The 26,992-nt window shown below is 47.6% G+C and overlaps 1 protein-coding gene across 4 annotated transcripts in view; it reads left to right on the forward strand.

Moving 5' to 3' along the window:
- The window catches only part of LOC138285719 (alpha-aspartyl dipeptidase-like), a 161,653-nt gene that overhangs the window by 95,655 nt on the left and 39,006 nt on the right, over positions 1-26,992 (forward strand). For all 4 annotated transcript variants that reach the window (XM_069226030.1, XM_069226029.1, XM_069226028.1 and 1 more), the window contains one exon: positions 2,438-2,512. In XM_069226030.1, the coding sequence (XP_069082131.1) occupies positions 2,438-2,512 (75 nt within the window). The remainder of the gene's footprint in view (positions 1-2,437; positions 2,513-26,992) is intronic.

A 26,992-nucleotide genomic window follows, 5' to 3' on the forward strand; every position in this document is an offset into this window, starting at 1 on the left:
TACCAATGTCCTACACCAAACCACCAGCGCTCCAGCTGGTTGAAGGCTCCTCATGAACAACGCTCTGCCCTCCCTTTGCTCCGGTGTCTTAGGGGTATTCCAACCCCCACCGAGGGTCCTTAGTTGGGAGCAGGCCGCCCAAGCTCTGCCTCTGTAAAATGCTCTTCATGCCCGCCCAATGCATGTGAATTGCCACACCCAGGTAAACAAACTGAAGCACCAGGGTGCCAAAACTCCAACCTAACCTGTGCCCTACCTGCGCTACCACTAACATCTGCTTCCCCGATTAATATACCTTTCATGCCAACTTCACCTTTATCAATAAATTCAACAAGCTGCCCTGTGTGAAACACTGTCCGATTTTCCACATCCCAATGTTGCACTTTGTGCAACATAGGACTAACCTATCTGGGCACAAATTGCACTTTTTCGCCATGGCTAACTATGGGGTGGACACCAACCAGACCAAAATTAGGCACACTACCACCTTCGCCCAACCTACACTCCTCATCCGAATCCGACAAAACAACAATCGGCTCCTGCCGATCAGCGATGGTCGCCGCCATCTTGGTTCCCATACCTCATGCACTTTCCTAATAATAACCCCTCCCCTCGGTAGCTAACCATCTCCGAGGGAAGTGGGGCTTGCTTTTTTTTCTCCCCTCCCAGCAAAACAAAACAGGCGTATGCACACTCGCCTGGTCCCCCATGCGGCCAGATGCTGCCACCGCACTCGACTCCGCAGCACCTCTCCCTCGAGAGGCTACACGCTGCCGTATAGAAGCGCCTGCACGCCGCGCAAATCTTGTGCTGCCTCTCTTGGCACCTCCAACGCACCGAGGTGAGTCACTGCCCACAAACCTTTCGGACAAAGCGGAATCATTGACTGACTCTGCATATTTCCGTCCCATAACGCTCTTCTGTCTAAACTTTTTCGAGGAGCGAAAAGGTGATGCACAAGCCATAACGACCACCCCCACGCCCTCTGACGACACCCTCTTAGGCCTCTTCAAGCCCACCCATGCCTGCTCCAAAACCCCCTGCTGAAGAAGATCCTCCCTGCCCTCCTCCTGCAAAACCTTCAAAGCCTCGATAACCCTACTTGAATTATCTATCACTAACATATAAACAAAAGGTACCAATAAAAATGCAATTAACCTACTGCTAAATCTAAGGCCTACCTCACAAGAATAGCAAAAACAAACTACCCTGGGTGTGGCAAAATGGCCAAAGAGGCAGCCCACGCCCTGCCCCTTCAATATATAGCCACACCATAAACCCACCCTTCCGCCCCATTGAACCAATCGAGATTTGCATGGTGTACCACCCACGCCTAATCTGCCCGGGGGGAGACCGGGCAGGCCGTCGCTCCCCCAAAGCCCCCAGAACGAGACTCAGTATTCTATGGTTTCCACACAGGGTGCCTCAACAGATGCCCTTGTGCACTCTTATCCACAAGGCCTCTGTGTGTCCTCCCTGCCCTCCTAAAACTGTAAACCACACCATTCATGCTTTCCAAAGGTGGTTCCATTGTGCATGCAAATCCCACACCCTGCAGCACAGGTCTCCATGATTGCCAGGCTAGCAGTTCTTGTTTACTGGTGTTCCTAGGGGGTCGCGTAGCCACACTGACAGAGGGGCAGAGATCCCTAATGAACTTCGGCCATGGTTCTTCTTGGTGGGCTCTACTTCCATAAGCATACATTTTAATTTAACAGTTTACATTACCCAGTGCCTTTAAGTTCTTATTGTAACTCTCAAGGTGACAGAACCAATTCGTGGGTGATGTGTTTTAAAGAAAGTTTTAATAACATATGCTTTGCAAAGACATATTAAGAAAAGGGAGCTTGATCGAGAACGGCATGTGTGGAAAGGTGATCTAACCAGGGAATTGGAGGTTTGGGTGGGCTCCCACCTACTGTGGTAGAAATCGAGGTCACATTCTCCTGCTCTTGTCAGTCACTTATTTTTTTGTTGAACATCTTTATTTAAAGTGTGTTGTAGTTTATTTTGTATCTGTCACCAATATTGGACCCTATTCACAAAGGTATTTCGAGGTGTAAACAGAAGTTTATAGTAAAAATATGGCATTGTGGGCATTCACAAACTCTGATCTGACCCTTTCTGGAAATTTTTGTAAAGTTGTTTTCAAACTTTTTCACAGTTACATCTCCTTCGTCAATTTGTGAGCTAATTTAGTTAGCATTTAGTTTTGAGTGTGGATACACTTGTATTCAACACAGTTATATTTTTTTAAATGTAAAGTACTGACCTACAATGTACGTTACCCCACTATTATTTACAAACTTTTTATAATGACGTTGTTTCTGGCACACTGTAAAGACGTGGATCCGTCCTATATTCTCTTCTCCTTACACCATATCATTGCTTATATGATATGCAATAATTCTCTAATTTTCCATTTTGTGTTTTTAAGGTTATGGAATGGACAGTATTCATGAATCCTCAAATCCAGTAGAAGCCGTGAGAAAATCTGAAGCAATATTTGTTGGTACATTTCATTTTTGTATCCTATAAGTCTTTCAGTATATGTCATTTTTGTTGGAATTTCCTGCAGTGCAGAATTTGCTTTCTTGAATCCTTTCAAGCGATAGGGAATTTTTGACTTTCATTGTGTCATGCTTGTGTTAAGATGTTATGAATTTATTTTGGAATACTCATGAGAGTCCAAAATGCATAACCTCAAGCAGTAACATACATTTTCCATCATCAATTTTTCCACCAGTTTTAGGGAGCTTTGGTTGCGTTTTTTATCCATCAAAAACAATGTAAATGTTACAGCAAATAAAACTGATCTGGCCACAACATGCAAAAAAACAGAAACATTACCCATGACTATTTACATATCACACAGAATCCCTGCAGCTTTTTCTTGAGGGATTCATCTAGATAATCAGACCACATCCATAGAAGAAAAAGTTACTTGCCCTCAGAAACAATATTTCTGGTGGATACTCTTATTTACCTGCAGATTCCTCAATTTTTGAATATTCCCAGATAGCATGCTGGATCTGGAAATCATGAAATAGCACAATAGGTGGCATCTGTTCCATCTTGTCCTTGGTTTACTGCCTGAGCATGTCGTCCCTGGAGCCCTTAATAAGTGTTCTGACACCCTGATGTTTAAGTTCTTCGTCCTTTTTCTTAGAGGCAGAAAAACAAAATAAGCTTACTTCAACACTGAACTTGCAGTGCAACAACTTTAACTTGGAACTTTACCATTCAGATTACTATGACTATTCCTCAGAAAGGGGAGGTGGGAAGATTGGTGAGGAATCTTCAGGTAGAGTATCCACCAGAAAGATTGTTACCAGAGGTAAGTAACTTTTTTTCTGACAGATATTTTCCTACTTGCAGATTCCACATATTTTGAATAGATATCACAGAACTGACCCCTCCCAGGTAATGGGTCTGAAGGCATGGTGACACCAGAAAATCATGAAGCACTAATGAGCAAAATGGATATCCTATCTCTCTTCTGAGTCAAAGCAGTAATGCTTGGTGCATGTGTGAAGTGAAGGCCATGTCTCCACACTGCATGTATCCACTATTGGCACTCCCCTAGCCAGTGCCAAAGAAGATGCCTTTGCTCTGGTAGTGTAAGGAAATGTCTCTTTTTGCATGATCGCCCCCAAAGGTTTGGACTGATGCTGCTGGTTGTTTGGCTTTAAGAGTGCACTGAGGTCTGCAAACAAGATTTCAGTGCCAGTGCTCTTACCCTCAAAAGTGAATGTTTAATTGACTTATACCAATTGGCATAATGAACTGGTATATGGTACCAGGGGTACACAGGGCCTGTAAGTTAAAGTGTCCCTCATGGTCTGCAGCACTTATTGTGTCACCATGAGTGTGACAAAGTAAAACATGTCTCCCAGCTTGCCAATGCAGACTGGTAAAGCAGTTAAAACTGCTAACTTGACTTTGCCATTTAAACTAATGACAAAGTCCAGATCTACCTTTTAAAATGTGTAAGTCACCCCCTAAGTTAGGTCTGTTGAGCCCTAAAGCAGGATGCTGTATATTAAAAAGTAGGACGTGCTTTTATATGTACAAAAGATAATAGCCCCAAGTTGTCCTTTTTACTGTGGAAAGGCTAGGAACCCCTTTGGTGAGAACAGGGTTACACGCTGACAGCGCAGCTGTGCTAACTTTTGAGAGTGACTACTAAAGTTGGTACTTAAAGTATAGAAAGAATCATTATATTAAATGGCTTGATGCCCAAGTCGAATTTAATGTAACTTTTGAATAAAAGGCAACTTTAGAAAGTTGCCATTCTGTTGTCCAAGTTTTCCAGTGGCCATTTGCAGATGCTGGCTTCAGGACGGCCTTCTGTCCCCCTGGGGAGAAGTGTGAATGGCATCCAGGAAAGGACTCACAAGAAGCTAGCCACTGGGAGAGATGTTAACTCTCCATGACAGGAAGCCACACACGGTGTAAGCCCAAAAGGCGAGCTTCAAAGATTAAGCCACCTTTGAAGTGCAAATGGTGGACACACATGAGTGGGCTGCCCTTTTTTCCTGGTGGACAGGTTGGTGTCAGGGACAGAGAGAGGGGAAATAGTTGCCAAACTAATATTTCCATGGATGTTTAGCCCTGAGGTAGCCACACCTCTAGGTTGGGCTAACAGGCGTCACCCACTGAGCGAATTGTTCTCTCACCATGGAAGCATAGCATACTCTGGGATAGCTAGATGCCACACATTGCAGGAAGTTGTCATCAGGCAGGAGGGGACCTGGTAGCCTACTGGCTAGTAGTCACCACAACCCTCAAGGGCACGTTGTGAGCATACATGTGGCACCCAATGCATCCAGACCTCCGATCACATCTTTACTAGACAGAGGGCCATAGAAAGACTGCCCTGCTCTTTCCTAGACCTGGTAAAGAGAGGCTTCACCAAAGGCTTGACTCAAGACAGGTTTGTTAATTTAATACACAAGGAGGTCCCTCAACCACAGCATATAATTAACCATATTTTTCTAACAGGCAGCATAAGCTCGGATTCCTTCTGGTGGTTCCTTTTTGGCATAGGCATAAAAGATTTTGATGCAAACAGTCCACCGGGACATTGTCCTCTACTGGACTGCCTTGCCCTTTTTTTTGCCCAATTATCAGACAAAAAGGTTGGTCATCTGATCTTAAACCTTTAATTCTGTTGATGTAACAGCTAACCGCCTTATGAGGGGCCTACCTGTGCAGCCTATTCTCCTCCTTGGTGTGATGGGGAGGAGGAAAAACATGGGAAGCGTAATTGACTGACCAATATGGAACACACCTTTGCCAGGAAATCACTGTAGTGCTTAAAATCAATTTGAATAGAAGAAAATGAGGGACAGTCAGACACATATCACTTGCAATTCACAGACTCACTGATCTGAACTAATGGCCATGAAAAACACTGTATTTTATGTCAAAAGCTGCAACTGGCAGGTATACATAGGCTCAAACAGATCCCCCATTAAGAATGTTAAAGCCAAATGAAGTTCCCTTCCTTGCACAATGAAATGTGATTAAGGAAATGTGCGATAGCCCCTTCATAAATCTCAAAACTATTGTGGCCTTGGAAAAAAAGGTTGGTCAGGCAAAGAGATAAACACTGATAGGGCTGCAACATAGTCCTTAACATGTGTCCACTACACAACTTTGCTGTGCCAATGAAAGAGCAACGTGTGACATGCAGAAAGATGTTCCTTGTGGTGGGGGGTTCCATATTCTCATTCACATAACAGGAAACAAATCGGTTCCACCGTGTGGCCTAAACCAACTTAAGGTAGGGGTGACGTGCTGAAAGAATGGCATCGACCACATCCAGCGGTAGATTAAATGAACTCAGCTGCCTCCCCTCAATCTCCTGGCATGAAGGTGAGGAATATGGAGATTGAAATGTGAGGCTAGCTCCTCCGATTGCAACAGAAGATCAGCCGTGAGCAGGAGCTGAAGAGGAGACACAGGGAGAGTGTCAGGTCATTATTGGACTACCTGTCAGGGGGAAACATCCTGAACAACTAGGTCTAAACCACTACTTGCCTGAACCACTACTGCTAAACAACTAAAAAGTCTCTACAACTAAGTACTGAACAACTACTGTCTAAACAACAATTGTGCCTGAATAACAATTGCCTGAACAACTAATTTTAAGCTACGTTTTTCTTTTTGTTTTTTTTATGGTTTATTAGTTGCTTAGAATTTATATATATATATATATATATATATATATATATATATATATATATATATATTTAAATATATATACGTTGTTTAGAATATATATATATATATATATATATATATATATATATATATATATATATATATATATATATATTAGAATATATATATATATATATATATAAAGTTGTTTAAAAAACAAAAAGAAAACCTTACCTTAAAATTAGTTGTTCAGGCAATTGTTATTCAGGCACAATTGTTGTTTAGACAGTAGTTGTTCACTACTTAGTTGTAGAGACTTTTTAGTTGTTTAGCAGTAGTGGTTTAGGCTATAATTGTTTAGGACCTAGTTGTTCTGTCACATATTCCCTGTCAGGCACTGCCAGATGGGCCGGCTTGACAGCACCAGTTGTTTGGTCTTATCATGGCTCATGGGATCACAGAATGCACTCCACATATTTGCCCTTGCAACCCAGCCCATCTGTCAGTGCCAGGCTGCCTGATGGGCCATTTCAACACTGCAGGTCTGTGCACCTCACCCTCATTGGCCAATCTAGGGGTGACCAGAATTACTTGTGCCCATAGAGGCCTCTGATCTCTAGTTTCCTCTGATGTGCACCCCACCCTAAAGCAGAGGCATCGCTTACTGTTCTTGCAACTGCTGGGAGTGGGCAAATTGATTCCTGCATCACAATTGCTCATGGAGATCCATTGATGGCAGTCCCATGATCCCCAACCTGGAACCATTGCAGACACACAAGCCTTTGGAAGGTCATCTAATGTCAGCATGCATGTGTGACCAACAAAATGAAGGGAGCCAGCAGACTCAACAGCCAGCAAACCTTCCGAACTGGAAGCTGAGCTCCTCCCCAAAACGTCTGAATCATATTCCAAACCTCTCAGCTTCAGTGGGGAAGAAGGAAGGCCCTGAGATATGCTGTGTCCAGTACTGCCACCATAAACAGCAGAAGCGGGGAGGGAATCTGGTGCGACAGGGCGAGATTGCTGAAAAAGCCGAAGTTGAACAGCAGGAATGCTGTGAAGGTCAAGTGGATGAACACCAGCTGTGGTGAGCCTGCCTTGAGCAGACAAATGTCCGGGTATGGGAATGCCAAGATCCCAACTAGTGTAGATTTGCTGCAACCACTGTCATCAGGTGGGGCAAAGACCATGGGTGCCAATGTTAATCCAAACGAAAGGCCTGCAGACTGGTAGTGGTTGGAGCTTGCCACACAGTGTGGGTACTTCAAGTGTGACTGCAGGATTGGTATGTGGAAATATGCATCCTGTAATGCGAGGGGCATCATCCAATCTTCCAATTACAGCAATAAAAGCACCTGAGCAAAAGAAACCATCTTGAAACCTTCCTTGTGAACTAAGGAATTCAAGAGTCGGAGGTCCGGGCTCAGATGCAGACTGCCATCCCTTTTGTAACAAGGAAGTAACAGGAATAACATCTCTGGCCAATTTCCAGCTCTGGGACCAACTTCTTGGCCCCTTTCTGTAGAAGTGCTGCAATCTACTGCTGGAAGATGCAAGTGTTATCTTCTGATCGGAGTGAGGGAACTTCGAAAATAGAGTGGTTTTCTGTTGGAAAGGAAGGGTGAAGCCAGTTTCTATAACTTGTAAAATCCACTAGTCCACCATAATAGCCCTCCATGGCTGTAAACAGAGCAACACTCTTATCGTACATATTTTCTTCATGGGAAACTATAGTGGCTTTCCAGATGGTGCAGGGAAGGAGGAACAGTAGCAGGGGGGGATGCAGGGCTGGCACTTACCATGGTCTCTGTGCTGCTCAAGAAATTTGTTCTCTGCTGAATGAGATAGCTCTCTGGAATGACCTCAAAACTAGAAATATTGGGCCTGATTACGACCTTGGCGGATGGATTACTCGGTCACAAAAGTGGCAGCTATCCCGACCGCCGTTTTACAAGTTCCATAGGATATAATGGAACTTGTAATATTACGGACAGGATATCCGTCACATTTGTGACGGAGTAGCCCATTCACCTAGGTCATAACCCGGTCCTTAGTCTGTGAAAGTCTTGTGCAGTCAAGTCAGACATAAAAAATGAGCCATGAGGCTCGATCCACATTATATCTTTTTGAGGGCTGAATCAGCCTTGATGCTGAAAAGGTGCAACCCATCAAATGACATATCCACTTCAGGACATTCCCCAAGAAGCCAGATGAACAGTGCTGTAGAAAGCCACCTGGGCTCTACAATACTTTGTTGCCCGCAAGGTTGCGGGGGTGGCTTTCGGCCCTAAGTAATAAAGGAGAGGGGAGCTGAGACCTGGCAGTCCTCCCTCAAGACAGACAATGTGTGCTGCTTTATTGAGTAGCTCTGCTGCCGCATAGCGCCCCGATTACATTGGCGATGAGGCGGGATCGGGACACCACAGCCCAAGGTGTCTGTGTTGGACGATCCCCGACACAACGGAAGCGGCGCGCTGCAGCGCAAACACAGAGCAATCGGCGCTGGGGCGGGCAGAGAAAAAAAAAGGCAAACAAACACAGACAAGAAGCCGGTGCGGCCTACCTCAAGGAGGTGCATCGGTCAAGAGGAAAGAAGGACTCATCAGCCTGGTGCCAGAAATCATTTTGCTTCGGCACGGCAGAAGCGCCCCCTTCCCCGGGAGGCACTGAGCACAAGGACCCGCTGAGGTGCCCACACAACTGCCTGTGGGAATACCGGCAACATGAGGTGAGAGACGCTGTGGCCCAGAGCGGCATTCTACCACCCCATCTCCCGTGTCACACTTGCGCTACCCTTCACCGCAGTGGTCCTGCGCTGAGCTCACACACTGAGGGCCTTTATTTGCTGCACTCTGAATCTGCACTCCCATATAACCTGACTCTTGGGCCATGGAAGGCTGGGACCGTGTCGACTGTACCAAGAGTGGGCAGGACACAGTTTGAGGGGTCTCTGCATGTGGCTGCGTAACGGCTAACCGTGGATAACACTTCACAAGATCTCTGAGGAGGAGAGACACCAGAGAGGGGACGCCGGTATCATATTCCCTACCAAGGAAAATAAATCAGGTCACCTACGACAATGAGCGCACCAGAGCAACACCCCCCACCGGCGCCATCTAGAGCTCATTCGTCGGTGGTGGCATTGCCACCCTTCAGTCAGCTTGCGAATTCGGCTATGGCCGCGCCGTAGTGGCACCTATGGCTTGGCCGTCTGGAGAACTATTTTTGCGCCACGTGAGAAAAAGATGGCGCTGTGCGCAGATCATTGATGCTACATATGGGAGGTGATGAGCTCCACGAGCTGTTTGACTCTACCTGACACGGGAGACCCGACGGATTTTGATGCTGCGGTAACAGCGCTAAACAAGCATTTCGATCCTCAACTTAATCCCGACTATGAGAGGCTCAAACTGCGCCAGGCCCAGCAGACTGAGACGGAGTCAGTTGTCATGTTCTACGCGAGACTGCGAAAGCTGGCCAGAACATGCGTAGGACTGAACCAGCATGAGGAAATAAGGGTGCAGATAATTCAAGGGTGCCCTTCAAACATGTTGCGAAAACTGATCATGCGGCAGCCGGGGATATCCCTCGACGAGATCCTCATCCTTGCGCGCTCACACAAACTCTCCACCGTACAGGCGGATGGCATGGCAGCGGTAAGGGGACAGACCATGGCGGCAGCACCATCCCCACAGACGGTAGCTGTCAAAGAAGAGCAGATAGACAGCATTCAGACTCGCCCAAGCCCAGGACGGCAACCCAGTACCCCAAGACATGGGGAAGAGGTCTATGACAGCTGCGGGTATGAGCACAAGACTCCAGGCAACTGTCCTGCAAAGGGCAAAGTGTGCAACAAGTGCCGGAAGTCAAATCACTTTGCGAAAATGTGCAGGATGGGGAAAGGCAGGCCCAGAGATCCCAGAGGGAAGACGGCAGCAGTCAAACACATAGAAAAAGAAGTGCATGCGATTCAAGCACAAGGGGACACGAAGCTACCAGTGTACGATGAAGAAGAAGAGGAAGATGTGTTTGTCATATCATTTACAGGAGTAAGGCAACGTAAACGACGACCACCCCCCATGAGTACGGTCAAGATCAACAACACCCAGGCCTCGGTGCTCATCGACACAGGAGCATCAGTCAACGTGATGGACAATACGCTGTATCAGCAACTGTCTCCCAAACCACCACTATCGCCCAGCAACACCAAAACATATACCTATGGAGGACGAGACCCCCTCCCACTTCAGTGCACGATAGAGGTACTGGTTGCAAATGAAGGGCGCAGCACCCAAGCCAAATTCTACGTGGTGAAGGGAGATCGTGGCACTTTGCCGGGGTGCCATACAGCAGAGGACCTTGAGCTCGTGTTTTTTGCAGGCTAGATGTATGAGTCATATGCCAAATCCATCCTTCAGGATTTTCCCCAGCTATTCACAGGGCTGGGAAAACTCCGAGGCAAGCAGGTGAAGCTGCATATCGACGGAGCCGTGACGCCGGTGGCACTGAGACACCGAAGGGTGCCTTTTCATCTGCGCCCGGCTGTGGAGAAGGAACTACTGACGCTGGAGAACCAAGGGGTGATTGAGAAAGTGGATGGGCCCACTCCCTGGGTCTCACCACTGGTGATCGCGCCGAAGCGGAAACAACCAGGAGCCATCCGCCTCTGTGTGGATATGCGCCTACCCAATAGGGTGATCAAGCAGGAACGCCACATTACACCCACGATGGACGACATCATCACGGACCTCAATGGTGCACAGTGGTTCTCAAAGTTGGATCTCAATTCTGGTTACCACCAACTGGAACTGGACCCCGACAGTCTGAATATCACCACCTTCTCCACCTTCGTAAGACTCCGACGGTTCAAACGGCTGAGTTTCGGAGTCTTGTCCTCAGCAGAAGTCTTCCAAAATGCCATCTGAGAGACGCTGTCCAGACTGGTGGGGGTAATCAACCTAAGTGATGACATCCTGATATACTCTGAGACGAAGGAAGACCATCATCTCCGCATTAACGCCACCCTACAAAGACTCTCGGAGGCAGGCCTGACATTACACAAAAGCAAATGTGCTTTTTATCGCTCATCCATTGATTTCTTTGGGATACATTTTCTCAAAAGATGGGCTACAAGTAGATCCAAAGAAAGTGGAAGCCATCCGCCAAGCAACGACTCCCCAAAATGCCACAGAAGTCACGAGTTTCCTAGGGATAGCCACTTACTGTGGCAGGTTCATTCCCCAACTGGCCACAATGGCTGAACCACTAAGACAATTGACGAAGGTCTATCACAGATGGGAATGGACTGCTGAAGCAGACAGAGCCTTCCAGGACATAAAAGGAGCACTGCTGGATAAGGTAACCATGGTGTACTTTCACCCAGAGAAAAGGATGGAAGTGGTGGTGGATGCAAGCCCACTGGGGCTGGGAGCGGTCCTCATGCAAGAGCAGAATCCCCAAGAATGGACCCCGGTTGTGTACACTAGCAGAGCCCTGTCAGCAGTAGAGATGAGGTATGCCCAGGTGGAACGAGAGGCGCTGGCTATCAGGTGGGCATGCAAACACTTCCATCTATATCTGTATGGCCAGGAATTCCCAGTCGTTACAGACCACAAGCCGCTAGTGCCTCTGTTCACTGGCTCAATGAGATTAGCTCCCCTAAGAATAGAGAGGTGGGTGGTCCTGCTACAGCCGTACCATTTCACAGTCATCTACCGCCCCGGGGCAAGTAACCCCGCGGACTATCTGTCGAGGCATCCAGACAACTTCCCTGGGGGTTCCGGAGAGCGAGGATGAAGAAAAGATGGAAAGCTTTGTTAACCTGCTAATACAGGCGGCGTGTCCTGTGGCCTTGACTGTGGCAGAGCTAGCGGAGGAGTCAAACAAGGACCGTGTCATCACCCGGGCAAAGGAGGCCATGGGTCAAAACAGGTGGAAGCATTTCCTGGAAGGGTTAAAAACCTACGATCCAGAAGAAAGAGTGGCAATGCAAGGACTGTGGAAAGTCAGGGAGAAATTGTCTGTCGGCGGCGATGGTCTCCTGCTACAAGGTCAGAAGATAGTAATTCCCCAAAGTCTGTGGGACAGAGTGGTGAAACTAGCTCATCAAGGCCATCAAGGAGCAGCAAAAACAAAAGCGAGACTGCTAGCGAAGGTATGGTTCCCGGCCATGGACACAAGAGTAGACTCATTTGTGGGGAACTGCCACTCGTGTATCATCACATCTATTGACCCTCCCACCAATCCGGTGATTACTGAACCACCTTGCTGCCAGCCCTGGTCAAAGGTGAGCATGGATTTTGGGAGCTTTCCAGATGGCAAGCTCACAGTGGTCTTGGTTGACTCATTCACAAAATTCCCTGTAGTAGAGACAGTGGTCTCCACCTCGTTCGAGAATCTGAGGCCGGTATTGGAGAGAGCCTTTGCCACATTCGGCCTTCCGGATGAGATCCGTACTGATAATGGCCCCCCATTCGAAGGCCAAGACTTTAAGACCTTTCTGGTTGAACTAGCCATACGCCATCGCAAAATAATGCCATACTGGCCACAGGCAAATGGCAACGTGGAAAGGTTCATGCGCACTTTGAATCGAGCATTGAGAATCACCGTAGAAAGGGGTGACGGCATCGAATGTAGTCTCCAACAATTCCTGCGTGCCTATTGGCAAACACCACACAGCACCACTGGGTGTGCTCCCACCGCCCTGCTGTTCAAAATTGCCCCGCATGAATGCCCTCCCGGCTGGACCTTGTTGGGAACTGCCAGCACAGGATGTGGCCACCACACAACAACGGCGAAAACAAGTCAACGACCGGGCCACGGCCTGAAGAAGAACGCGATCCCTGGGTTTTCAGGTGGGCGACAAGGTGGTGGTGAGAAACCGATGACTAGGAGGCAAGTTCTTGACTCCTTTTGAGCCTGAGGTTTGGAGAGTGGTGCGAACCCAGGGGTCCATGGTGACCGCCCGATGTGGTGAAAGAAAGGTGACAAGGAACATTTTGCATTTCAAACGAGCGGGTGTGCCAGCGGATGATTGTCCAGAAACCGAAGAAGAGGATACCGTTGGAGAAGCTGACGAAGGAGTCAACGAGGGGTTAGGAGACCAAGCAGTGTCCAGCCAGATGGTGCCTCAGCCCGCTGAGGAAGACAGGGAGATGAGGTTGAGTAGTGGGAGTGAGAGGTATCATCTTCAGCCCAACCCGGCTCCCAGTCAGCGGCTTTGAGATTGTGCGTGCTGAGAGACACTGAAGTATAAGGTGACATGTGCCCCGGCAAGTATGGTGCCCTGAAGAGACTGTGAATAGTGTTGTCTACGACAGAGTCAGCGTGGAGGTTGGCAGGCCATCACGATGGCCAGGACCCGAGATGTGCGGAGAACATTTATCATCTTGTAGATGTATCTCAATCTATCTCTCTTTTCTCTTTTCTCTCTCGCTCTGCCTTTCTATCTCTCTCTCTCTATCTCTCTAGAGAAAAAAATCCTGGAGGGATGTAGAGAGCCATGCGGGCTCTACAATACTTTGTTACACGCAAGGTTGTGGGGGCGGGCTTCGGCCCTAAGTAATAAACGAGAGGGGAGCTGCGACCCGTCAGTCCTCCCTCGAGACAGACAACGTGTGCTGCTTTATTGATTAGCTCTGCCGCCGCTTAGCGCCCGGATTACAAGTGCCACATAAGTCTCCAGGTTTTGGCCACCAAATCCACAGTAACTTGACCTGCTCTGAGGATCTTCTTGGCAGCGTCTTACTCATCCATTACCATCTCAAGAAAGTTATCCTTCAAGTAATCTAGGTTCAGCACCACCATATGCACCATCTCTCACAGCACATGGATGTATCTGGCCAATAAGGAGGTGACGTTGATAGCACCAGACTCTCTGCAGAGAAAACTTTTTCCCCCATTTCTTCCAGCTTTGATTTTAAATCTGTAGTCGAGTAGGGAATGCCCAAGGTTTACATTTTAACATGAAGGAGAGTGCACCACGAGGCTCTCTAGTGAGGGATGAGTTGACAGGAACTCCAGGCCTCGTGGTGCCAGCCTAGGATGGCGAACAATTAGCCTATTCCCCGCTGGTGTTAAAGTGAACTTATCCCATGCTGCCTTGATAAGTTCCATTATTGCCTTTTTAAATGAGACCCGTGGCTATGATGATGTCAAGGCTGGTTGGAGGATCTTAGTCAAGACATCTGACTTGGCTTCTACCACTGTAAGGGGTAATTTGTGTACCTCTACAGCCTTCCTCTTTACCGCAGTAGAAGAACCCACGTCCTCAGCTGGGGGTTCTGAGGGGCATTTCATGTTCAACTCCAGAGAAGTATCAAGGCCACTGCCATTTTAAAGTGCCAAGTATTCTGCTGTCATTCTCTGCTGTAGGGAGCACAGTGGCTGTCTCACTGCTATCATCATCTCATGCAGGATTACCTGTGGCATCTGAATGTGGCCGGCACCAGACTCAAAGATGTTGTGCATTCTCTGCCAGTAGTCGTTTCTGGATAAGGACGTAGGCTGAATGTCATCCCTGTACCTGGCCTTCTTTATTGCCTTTGTGCTTGATGCCCTGAGTGCATCCGGAGGGCCTTAGTCTGAGGTATAGGTTCAAGAGGTGGTACAGTCCCCGGTTCCAGTACCAGTGGAGGGGCTACAGGTTGAGCTGTGGGTGCTAGGGTGGTTCTGGGTCTTTGCCCTGCCATGGATGTCTGGGTCAACTGGCACCAGGGAACTACCTGCCGGCGATGTTCCAGTTCCAGTGAGAGGACCCGTGGGAGCCATGGGACCACAGGTGCACTAAGGAAGAGTGCCATCAACGCCTGCCTGGAGGCAAGGAACTGCGCCGGGAACTCTGGGTGTGCTGGGAGGGGTCCCGGCGTCAGAGCTGGTGTCAGCACCGGTTCTTTAGCCAGAGTGACGTCCACCAAGTCGAGCTCCGGGGATGACTCTGCTGATGGTGGAGAGCATGAAGAAGACCGGCCTCTGGAGCCAGAAGTGCATCTAGATGAGCAGCCGTCCTGCCTACGTCGCTTCTTATTCTTTTGGTTTTGATAGAGGACTTGGAAGAGGGCAACGCACGCAATCTCGACCTGGAATGCTTTTGAGCGCCTGACGCTTCACTGTTTACATGGCTTGGATTGTGCTTCGTCGCCGAGCACAGGCAGCTCTGTGGGGTTCTGAAATGGACATCTGTGCATGACAGGAGCGGTAGGGCGTAAACCCTGTCTTTTTGGGAGGTGATGTTTCCATAGCACTGCAAAAATATTTAGGTAGTTTGCGAAAAATATCCAGGAGAGCAGTCCGGGATCCAATTCGAAGGAAATAGACATAAGGAAACTGACATGAGGGTGCTGGGATGGTGCCTCATGGCTCCGATGACAGCATGTCCGAGCCGCAATCAACACAGAGACGGAGCCAATACCTCCTCCCAGCATAGGATGGCTGTTGCGAGGTTTCTGGATACAGTTTGGTCTCTGGGGATATTCAAAATATGAAGTATCTACAGACAGAATATCTATAAAAAATGACTAATGAAAGGCCACATGTTTTACACTTCAGATATTCCAAGTATAAACTCAGATAAACCTTGTCTGCAGACACTTTAAACATCACTTCAGCCGACTGTGTCAAAACTCTTAATCAGTCGAAGACGTTTCACACTGCGTGGGCTAAAAATGTAAAACAATTTTAATGTTATGACAAAAACAACCACTTAAGTTTGCGGTAGAATTCTTTGCAATACAACACATCGCATTGAAACGATTAAGGATCATTAATTTGAAGGTTATGTGTGTTCATCGTTTATAAGCATGAAACGTTGGAGAACAAAAATCTGGGTTTAAAAAATCATAAATACCAGAAAATCGGAAGAAAAATTGGGAATGTGACGGATAAGTATAATTGGTTATGAAGTTGGGTAAACAATTACAAAGGAACTGAGAAGTATAAGTGTTTCAGTGTTAGGACGCTAAAGGGAAGACAAGTATGTAAAAAAAAAAGGGTGAAAGTTAAGGGTTAACACAAACAAAAACACCCTTATATAGTAAAGGAAGTGAAAAAAAAACAATTTAACACATGCAAACACAGGCATGCACAAATACATACAAAGGCGTGAAGAAATACTACTTCCTAACATTGCCCGCACAGATGCTGTTTCACAGATTAAGGCCAGACCTACTGCCTTTGCCAGTGCTAGAGAATAATTAGAAAAAACTAATTGCTTTCTGCATAAAATAAATATTGGGGATAAAGAATTGATCATAACAAACAGTGAGATGACTAAGTACTTTTCTGACAGAAAGTCGTTTCTTGTGTATTCCAATGTAAACACTCCTGGAAGGCGGAATGATAGAATAAATAACCAACAGAATGAGGTGAAAGAAAAATGCTCCTCTGGATGGAGTCCAGTTTCAGTCTATGTATATTTGAAATAATTGGTGACAATAGGTATTCGGTTAGACGCACTAATAAGGCAAACCTAGAAATGTGAAGTAGCTGCAGACAACTTAGTAGACGATGCAACACTGCCATCTACAGGGTAAAAAGAAAACCCTGATTTGAGCATAGCATTAAAACCAGGAACAGTACCCACATTCTTGCAGTATTAATGATAAATGTACATTAAAGGTAAGATCCTGAACATATTTACACAGATATACGTCTCCCGAAATTAATTCGAGAATAATTAAAGGTTCCGAAGTAATCACCTGGAAGGCATTTGGAATTAGCATCATGTGAGGATTACAGCTAATCAGCCAGGGAGACCCCTCAGAGTTCGGGCACACCTACGTTTCTGAACATCGTGGTATACCCGAATTTATGTACAGTTCTTCGTGCGTCAAAGTAATGCATGCTCCCAAGCCACATCAACTACTTACCCATGGATCAGCTACACTGCACTTGGGAGAGTTTACTGATTATACCCAGTGGCGGCCGGCAGCTTTAGGAGGGAGGGAGGGAGGGGGGCGGGCGGGAAGCGCGCACACACACACACACACACACACACACAGACACACGCACGCACATCCATTAACAACACTCATACCATTCAAACATACACGCACGCACCAAATATACATTTTAAAACATCACACACACTCATTCTTTCACACACACAAGCACACACGCACATTCGTTAACACTCATAACACTCAAACATGCATGCGCACACGATTCAATTTAAAACATCACACACATATACACACACACACTTACCTTCAGCCTCCAGGTCCCAGGAGGGTTGGGAAGGCAGCAGTCCCAGCCTCGTCACAGAGTGGGATGGGGTCAGTGAGACTGCTGACCCCACCCCACTCTGTGACGAAGTGTCACTGATTGACACTCGCCCTGGGCGCTTCAGGGCTTAAACCTGAAGCGCCCAGGGCGAGTGTCAATGGGTGACGCTTTCCTCGTCACCCAGGGGAGGGCCTTGAGGCACCTTTGCTGAGCCGAGGAGGTCACGCCCATACGAGCTGTGACCCCCTCAGCCCAGCAGAGTTCAGCTCAGGCAGCCAGGAGTCTGCGCAAATCACGCATGGCTCACTCCTGGCTGTCTGAGCTGAAAATTAAGAGTGTCTGTCAGGCTGGCCTTTGTTCAGCCTGACAGACACTCTTCATGAGGGGCAAAAGGTGGGGGGGCGTGGCCCCTCCGCCCTAAAGGACGGGCCGCCACTGATTATACCCCTGAGCCAAGGAATGCCCCATTTACTTGCTGTTAATCTTCAATATTCCTAGTCCCACTTATTATCCTCCCAGTCGTTACTCATAAACTGAATCTTACTCTGAGACAGGAAAATCCAAATGTAAGCCAACTCACCCTTCTGGGTCTGATGGCATTTCAAGCACCCGTATGGTATATGCTAGCCATATCCGAAGGCCAGACGGGCAAGAGGAGGTCAGGTGGGTCATGAAGTCATTGGATGAGGAAGCCTAGGATTAGAAGTAATTGTGACATTACATTACTTCTATGTCTTTGCTCCAGTCATTAGTAATGAGGCGAGTCCCATGCCAGACTAAGAACGCCAGAAAGAACATACATTAAGCCACTAATCATTTAAATCCAGTGACTGTAAGGTGAAAAAACTCAAGACAGAATCATATCATACTGAGGACACCAACAGCAACCTTCACATCACCCCAACCCCTGAAGCCGGAAGCACCTAACAAAGGACAGGGTAAAGGACCAGGTGGCTGCCCAACAGACCACGGCGAGAGGGATTCCCTACACAACAGGCTGGTGCTGTCAAACCTTCGACAAGACAGGCTTGGAATCTCCTCCAGGAACAAAACCCAAGTAATACAGTATACGAGAGCAACTGTAATCTACTGACCAAAGGACAGCCTTTGCAGCCTGTATCGTCAACCCAATAGGAAGACAAGCATTTGCAATGCAATAGGTCTCGCATTTTCTTGAATTAGAGCTATTGGCATTGTAAATTCAAAACTGGACTTTTCTTGCCACATAAATTGGTCAACCCTCACTCATAATTTCATCTTTTCCTGCCGTACAATTCCAGTGGCCCAGCATTTAACTAAAACACTTCCGTTTATCTTCTTCCTCGATCTTAAAACATATACAATTATCATATAAACCTTTATCACAAATAAACTATTGGCATTGAAGTGTAATGCTCAAAACACCATAACAAAAATATAATTTGGGATGGATTGGAGGGTGAAAGGAAAGAGGGAGTCGGGAATAAAGATGGAGCAGACAAGTGGCATAGTAAGGGTGTCCTGGGCCCTGGAGTAAGAAAGGAAAATGGTTGACTGCAATTTTGGTAGGAAAATACAGCAGTAATTAGAGTAGAGTTAGATCCATAGGTCCCTGGGCCTTGGTGCCACTGCAACTAGCCCTCAGGAGAGAAAGCGGATGAAAAAGAGAAGCAAAAGGAACACAACATAAGAAAAGGAAGAAAGAGAAGGGGTTGCAAATAAATAAATGAAAAAAGGGAAAGAAAGAACGAGAAAATGAAAACACAACTAAGAGGGAACATAGAGCAAACATGTGAGACAAAAGAAAAAAGTGAAGGAAGCTAGCAAATGAAAGATAAAGAGGAAAAAATAATGAAAGAAGTGTGAAAAGAAAGAGAAAAATAAACATTAGAGAAAAAAAGAGAGATGGTGAGAGAAACAAGCAGCGAAAGAACCGGGGCATGTATGTACTGACACATTTCCAACAGAATAGGAAAACCAATTTAGGACACTTTGGGTCCCGACAAATAAGTTGTGGCATCCACATGCAGGCGGGAAAAAGCGGGATTTGTAGTAAAACATGAATTGACAGATAAAGATAAGAAAAACACCAGAGAAAGGGAGGAAGAAAGATCTAAAAAAAAAAGTGAAAGGACGCATACAGAGTCAAGGGACAGAGCAAATAAAAACGACAACGAAAGAATGAAGGGAAGATAAAAAAATAGTGAAATAATGAAAGCCTGATGAAGAAAAAAGAGAGGAATGAAACAATGAAAGAAATAACTACATTTTTGTGAGTTTGAAAGAGGAGGTAGCAAGAGGAAACAGGAAATAAAAAAAAGCGAGATGCGTAGAAATAAACAGTTGAAAGAAAGAGCAAAACTGTTAACATATGGATAATAAGAGCTGGAAAGAGAAAAGTGAGCGAGAAAGAAAACACTGAGAGAAAACAGAGTAAAGGAAAGAACGCAGTGAGATAGGTGAAATAGATCCTCCCAAATAAAGATGGCAGCAAAGAATAGATTTAATTGGCTCACCCACGTCCTCAAACAGAAGTCACAGTGTGGATTAGCAGGGGGCACTGCAGAACAGCAGAAGGTGCATTAGCAGAGTTGTATGTGAACCCCAATACAGATCAGGATTGAGGGTATAGACAAAGCTGTGTCCTGGACCAGTGCTGGAATAAAAGAAAGGAAATAACAGAAAGGCAGCTGGTGAGGTATGAGAAATAGCACACCGTGTAGTTCCTGGTATTGGAATAATGTGCGCTGCAGGTTAGGGTTGAGGTGCGCTGACAGAGTTGTATGTGGGCTGCAGTACTGGAATAGTAATGGCACACAAGGTCAGAAGTGAGGTATGTTAATTGAGTTGTGTGTGTAACCTAGTATTGGTGTGCCAGTGTTGCCGAGTGTTAACCTGGAGGTGCCCTGGTGAAGCTGCGAGTGGGGCTAGTATGGGAGTGGCATTGCCTCTGAACCACAGAAGCAAGGAGTCCTGAACGGCGTGTGTGTGAGCCTTAGTACTGAGAAGGAATGTGCACTGAATGTTAGAATTGATGGATTCTGGCAGAGCTGTGGTGGTTTCCATCAACAGTGGTGTTAGATGTTAGACTTGAGGTACACTGGCTGAACTGTGTTTTGCTCTTTTGGGACCAGTATTGTCTTGGCAGTGGGACTGAATATTAGAATTGAGCTACTGTAATGAAACTGTATGTGAGCTGGGTGCCACTATAGGAAAGGAAGTGACCTCGCTGGGGTAGAACTGAGGTGCACTGATGGAGCTGCACCTGAGGTCCTAGTGCTGGAACAGCAGAGTATTGACTGTAAGAACTGAGGTGCTCTGGCACACAGCATGTGTGGGGTTCTGGCACGGCTGAGGGCTTGGAGTGTGTGAACTGAGGTGCACTGATGGAGCTGCGCCCGAGGTCCCAGTACTGGAGCAGCAGAGTGTACTGACTGTAAGAACTGAGGTGATCTGGCAGACAGCGTGTGTGGGGTTCTGGCACTGGCACAGCTGAGGGTTTGGAGTATGTGAACTGAGGTGCACTGATGGAACTGCAAGTGGGATCTTAGTATGGGGCGGAAGTGGGCACTGTCTCTAAGGATTGTGGAGCCCTGGTAGAGCTGGGTGAGGGGTCCCGGCACTGGAACAGCAGTGGGCACTGAGTGCTTGGGAGTAGGTGCTTTGGCAGAGCAGAAAGAGCAGGCACGCCATACAAAGGTTTCCTAAGTGACATCAGGTTACATCTGGGGGCGGGGCCTCTGGATGAGGGAATGTTCCTGTATGCTTGTTGGGACAAAAGTGGAGGTAGCAGGTTAATTTACAATGCCATTTAATTAGGAAAGGTCAGGTACATGTGACTAAGAAAGCAGGAAATGTCAAGCAGTCACCGTTTATTCCCAAGTTCATGAAAACAATTTTGTGGTGTGCAGCTAACACTGCTAATTATGTTGCAGACCTGATGGAAGAAGCCCTGGGCGGCTAGGCTATAAGTAATTACAAGCCATCCTCCCTTGCTGTCAGCACCTGGGACCACAGACAGGCAGACCAAATGCGACCAAGATAATAGCCTGATCTATAGCCTTATTTACAGCTAAGCTCAGAAACGGAGGTGCTCTGGCAGACACTCTGTGTGGGGTTCCTGGCACTGGCACGGCTGAGGGCTTGGAGTGTGTGAACTGAGGTGCACTGATGGAGCTGCGTCCAAGGTCCCAGTACTGGAACAGCAGAGTGTACTGATTGCAAGAACTGAGGTGCTCTGGCAGACAGCGTTTGTGGGGTTCCTGGCACAGGTACAGCTGAGGGCTTGGAGTGTGTGAACTGAGGTGCACTGATGGAGCTGCGTCTGTGGTCCCAGTACTGGAGCAGCAGAGTGCACTGACTGCAAGAACTGAGGTGCTCTGGCAAACAGCATGTGTGGGGTTACTGGTGCGGCTGAGGGCTTCGAGTGTGTGAACTGAGTTGCACTGATGGTGCTACGTCTGAGTCTCAATACTGGAGTAGCAGAGGGTACCGACTGCAAGAACTGAGGTGCTCTGGCAGACAGCGTGTGTGGGGTTCCTGCACTGGCACGGCTGAGGGCTTGGAGTTTGTGAACTGCGGTGCACTGATGGAGCTGCGCCCGAGGTCCCAGTGCTGGAGCAGCAGAGTGTACTGACTGCAGAACTGAGGTGCTCTGGCAGGCAGCGTGTGAGGGGTTCCTGGCACGGCTAGGGCTTGGAGTGTGTGAACTGTAGTGCACGGATGGAGCTGCCCCGGAGGTCCCAGTACTGGAGGAGCAGAGTGTACTGACTGCAAGAACTGTGGTGCTCTAGCAGACCCCGTGTGTGGGTTTCCTGGCATGGCTTAGGACTTGGAGTGTGTGAACTGAGGCGCACTGATGGAGCTGCACCTGAGGTCCCAGTACTGGAGCAGCAGAGTGTACTGACTGCAAGAACTGAGGTGCTCTGGCAGACAGCATGTGTGGGGTTCCTGGCACAGGCACGGCTCAGGGCTTGGAGTGTGTGAACTGCGGTGCACTGATGGAGCTGCGTCCGTGGTCCCAGTACTGGAGCAGCAGAGTGCACTGACTGCAAGAACTGAGGTGCTCTGGCAGACAGCGTGTGTGGGGTTCCTGCACTGGCACGAGAGCCAGGCAGCTGAGAGAGGGTGCAGAGAGCCCATGAAGACCAAATGTGACCCAGTTAAGAGCCTGATTTATAGCCTTGTTTCCACTAAGCTCAGAGGAATAATGCTCTGCAAATGAAAAGGGAAGCTTCCCTAGAGAGGAGCACAAAACAAAGTTTAAAAAAAGTCCCTTACAGACCAGATAAACAGGACAAAGCATAATTATACAGTAGTTGGTCCCTTCTCCCACACAGAAGAAGGAGGGACAAAGAGGTATGACTGACCACAAGCAAGCAAGAATTTTCCAATTACACTGAAACTAACAAATTAAATAGCTGGAAGCCCACAGAAGAATTATGCAGATTGCTTCTGCTGATTAAGCCTCAGGCAGCGAGGAACGAGTGGAGGGTCCTGCGCTGGTGACCGGGACTGGCTTCCGGAGGTCGTGTGTGGAGATGGGCCACTCACCTGAAAAGCAGGATGTCTGCAGGGGCGATGGTATGCCCCGACCTCCTGGAACACCTATCAGCACTTCCTGGTTGACACAGAAACCCCTGCAGGTGTCCCAGAAGGAAAGGGGAGTGGAAGAGAAAGAGACAAAACACTGCCACGTCTTGCCGGTCCAGCCAGGCACCCTGTATCTTCGGGGGGCAGGTCGTTGTTGACAGAGTGATAGTAGAGTTAGTGCACTCAACTTCCTTGAAACTGAATCTCTCTTTCTGATATGGGCACGGGTGCAGTAGAAGAACACCGGGATGCTCCAGCACTTTTCTTGGATCATAATAACTGTTGGCACAATTACTAACACTGCATTACCAAAAACCCAAACTGAGTACCATAACAATAAGTACTTCAACACTAGGTCCGGCTTCACAGAGATTTACTCCTGCACACTACAATTAGAACTGTGGTTGCACTTATCATGCACAAGAAAGACAAACAAGGGCATTAATTATATCACGTATAACTTTCCTGCATGCATAGGGTTAAACTAAAAGGAACAAACACAATCTAAGAAATACAAATGTTCACTCTGGGTTTAAACAGTAAGGGGCATATTTATACTCTGTTTGCGCTGTAATTGCGTCGTTTTTTTTTACGCAAATCCGATGCAAAGCTAACTCCATATTTATACTTTGGCGTTAGACCCGTCTAGCGCCAAAGATCTTGGAGTTAGCGTCATTTTTTAGCGTGGACACCTACCTTGCGTTAATGATATGCAAGGTAGACGTTCCCGTCTAAAAAATTACTCCAAGGCATGTGTGCCTTATTTAAACTCCCGTGCAAAAAAGGCGCACGGGAGTGGGGGGGTCAAAAAAAATGACGTCCAGCCGCTTTTGCATCATTTTTTAGCGCCTGGTCAGGGCAGGCGTTAAGGGACCTGTGGGCTCGGAAGGAGCCCAGAGGTCCCCTCCCATGCCCCCAGGGACACCCCCTGCCACTCTTGCCCACCCCAGGAGGACGCCCAAGGATGGAGGGACCCATCCCAGGGAACTTAAGGTAAGTTCAGGTAAGTATATATATATTTTTTTTGTGGCATAGGGGGGTCTGATTTGTGCCCCCCTACATGCCACTATGCCCAATGACCATGCCCAGGGGACGTAAGTCCCCTGGGCATGGACATTGGGCAAGGGGGCATGACTCCTGTCTTTGCTAAGACAGGAGTCATGTCAATGGAGGGTGGGAGTAAAAAAAAATGGCGCTAATCGGGTTGAGGCAGATTTTTTGCCTCAAGCCAACTTGCCCCATTTTTTGACGCCCAAGCTCTATTTTCCCTTACGCCGGCGCTGCCTGGTGTGGGTCATTTTTTTTGACGCACACCAGTCAGCTCCGCCGGCTAACGTCATTCCATAAATAAGGCGCCCGCATGGCGCTTTGGAATGGCGTTAGCCGGCGTTAACATTTTTTACGCACAACTGCGTTGGCGCAGTTGTGCGGCAAAAAGTATAAATATGGCCCTAAGGGTGCACAGTTTGGTTTGGTTTCACTGTGTGTGCGAAAAACCCTTCAAAAGCAAATTCCTCAAGCCTGAAACACAGGCATGAATGACACAACTTAAATCCAAGAGTTATGCTATTAGAGAAAGAAAGTCACTAAATGCTCTTTTAAAATTGCACTGTCACTTTTTGTAGTACTTGAGCTAAAGCAGATTTCATGAAGCACATTTAGGCAAGTAACTACAATAATAATGTAGAATGTTCAGAAATGCATTTGTCTCTTCAAAATAAGCACTCTGCCAAACTACGAGGTCTGAAATACACCAGCTGTTCTAGGAAAGCGCGGCGCTCAAAGAACAAACTCCCTGGAGAATACTAGTCACTTAGCTGCAGTCTTTTTCGGAGTGCTAGAGGAATGCCTGGTGTCAGCTGGTACAGGAACGAAGAAAATAATTGCCTCAAAAGTCCTGAATACGAGGATGACAGCAGGGGCTGGACTGCCAAATCAGATGCTGAGATCAGGAAGCAAAACAAAGCCGAGCAGGGAGGCATGCTTCACGCTGCTATTTATAGCCAATCAGGAAAGCAGTTGAGTTTCCACATGTGGATGAGTCACACACCCAATTAGAAGCACATGTCTACACCACACCCATTTAGAAGCACATGTCTACACCTGCTCACATTAGAAAACAAGCATTAGTAAAACAAGGATTGATAAAACCAATTGTGTAACACAGCACATGATGTTTACTTAGAAACATGAAGGTTTAACCAAGCACAGAGATATGATTTAACCCTTATCCCTGGGGATGCTGACAGGTAACGCAGGAGGCACTTTGGGGATTCCTGACATCGGGACTCCACGCCCTGAGAAGAAGAGAATTGTCCAGGAAGTGCAGCTGTGGTGCAGCGCTGCACCAGCCCTCCTAAGTACCACAAATCAGACATTAGACTTACTCATTTTAGTGTGGTGATCCACATCATTGCACTGAAATGCAGTGTCACGCATTTTAGCGCCTCTTCAGCTGTCAAACTGGAGAGCTGCAATAATAATGCATAATACAAGCTGCAGTGGCAGCGCACAGTGCATGCTGCTCCTGGCTAGCAGCTCGGTGCTACTATGTAACATTAAGGACACCCAACACTGCACAAGATTAGCAGTCACACTGATTCTCAGGAGGGCCAGAGTCGGTGCCTAATGGCTACAGAGACAGTATGAATTGTTAAGACACATGACTATAGGTGGGTTCACTCCTGCAGTGCAAGCAGGCGGGCTTCTGTAGTTCTCATAAAGTTTTGGCTGAGGCAGAATCAGCATTGCTGGGAAGTCGGTCGGTCCACGCCACAAGTTGTTGCAGCCACGGGCCAACTGCTGCGGCTCCTGCTCTCCTCGAAAGTAGTAGTTGTGTCTGAGTCAGTGAGCCGGTATATTTAGTAGTTGCAATGCTGTGGCTGCTATAATAAATAAAATGTGCTTTATTCTGAGCTGCCTGCACCTGTACTGAGAACTGTGCAGCCACACAGTCTGTCCGCCTTGCTCAGTTTCCAGTTGCGTTAGTGCACTTAGCATAGGATGCTGGCCCCCCTGCCACCACCAGGAGGGACTCCACGGACAATCTTAGCTAAGTTGCTCAACTGTAGAGACCGTGACGCCATTTTACAGGGGGTCCGCCGCTGAGGTGATCCTTATTTTGAGAACCATGTGATCAGGATATTCCCGGACTACACACGGCTAGTCTAATAGCAATGGCAGTGCTTTGGTGGAGTAAAACAGAGATTGAGAGCGATGGAACTCCAATATATGGTCCTTTACCCAGCCAAGCTAAGGTAATTCAGGATGGCCGATCACACGTCTTTGTGACATCAGGACGCTTGGGACTGACTGGAAGTCAGAGGAGACGACCGCATCGTGCCAGTTAACTGTGGGGACACAGAGACACATCCGGGAGGGTGCGGAAAGCAGAGCCAAGATCCAGGAAGAGAAGCAAAGGAAGTGTTCTGGCTCCGGAGCTAGAGTGGTGGTGTGCAGGAATGGCACATTGGACCTGGAGTAGTGGCAGCGTGAGTGGGAGCAGGCAAGGGCTTTGGTTGAGTCAGTCACGTTGGTGGATTCCATTTGAAGTGGATCCGACCTTGCAGAGGGGTTGCTGCCTTCTGATGCTGCCTTGCTTCCCCCTTGATACTGTACTCAGAGCGATCACTCTGACCTCCGGGAGCTGACTAGGGTTGCACCCTCAATGAAGTATCTTTTTACTGATGTATTGCACAGCAGAGATAAGACTTAACATGCAGCTCCTTTTCTCCACACAGACAGGTGGGGTGAGCTGGACCTCCCGCAGAGAACTGGAGGATGGACGTTGTGCAACTGGGCTGTACATTGATTTACAAGGAGTCTGTGCCTTTAGGCGGGACAGCTGTGAAGGCTGAGGCCGTCCAGTATATAGTTTTGTGTACGCCCCAACTCTCCAAAACAACCCCTCCTAATTGATGGGGTAATATCCCACTCCCTCCTCCCCACCCCTCCCCGTTTGAGTGGGTTCGTAGAGGGTGACAGAAAGTTGTGTGATGCATGTTGGAGGTGCTGCAGCAGAATACACAAACAC

The sequence above is a fragment of the Pleurodeles waltl genome, chromosome 3_1, assembly GCF_031143425.1.
Source record: "Pleurodeles waltl isolate 20211129_DDA chromosome 3_1, aPleWal1.hap1.20221129, whole genome shotgun sequence".
NCBI lineage: Eukaryota > Metazoa > Chordata > Amphibia > Caudata > Salamandridae > Pleurodeles > Pleurodeles waltl.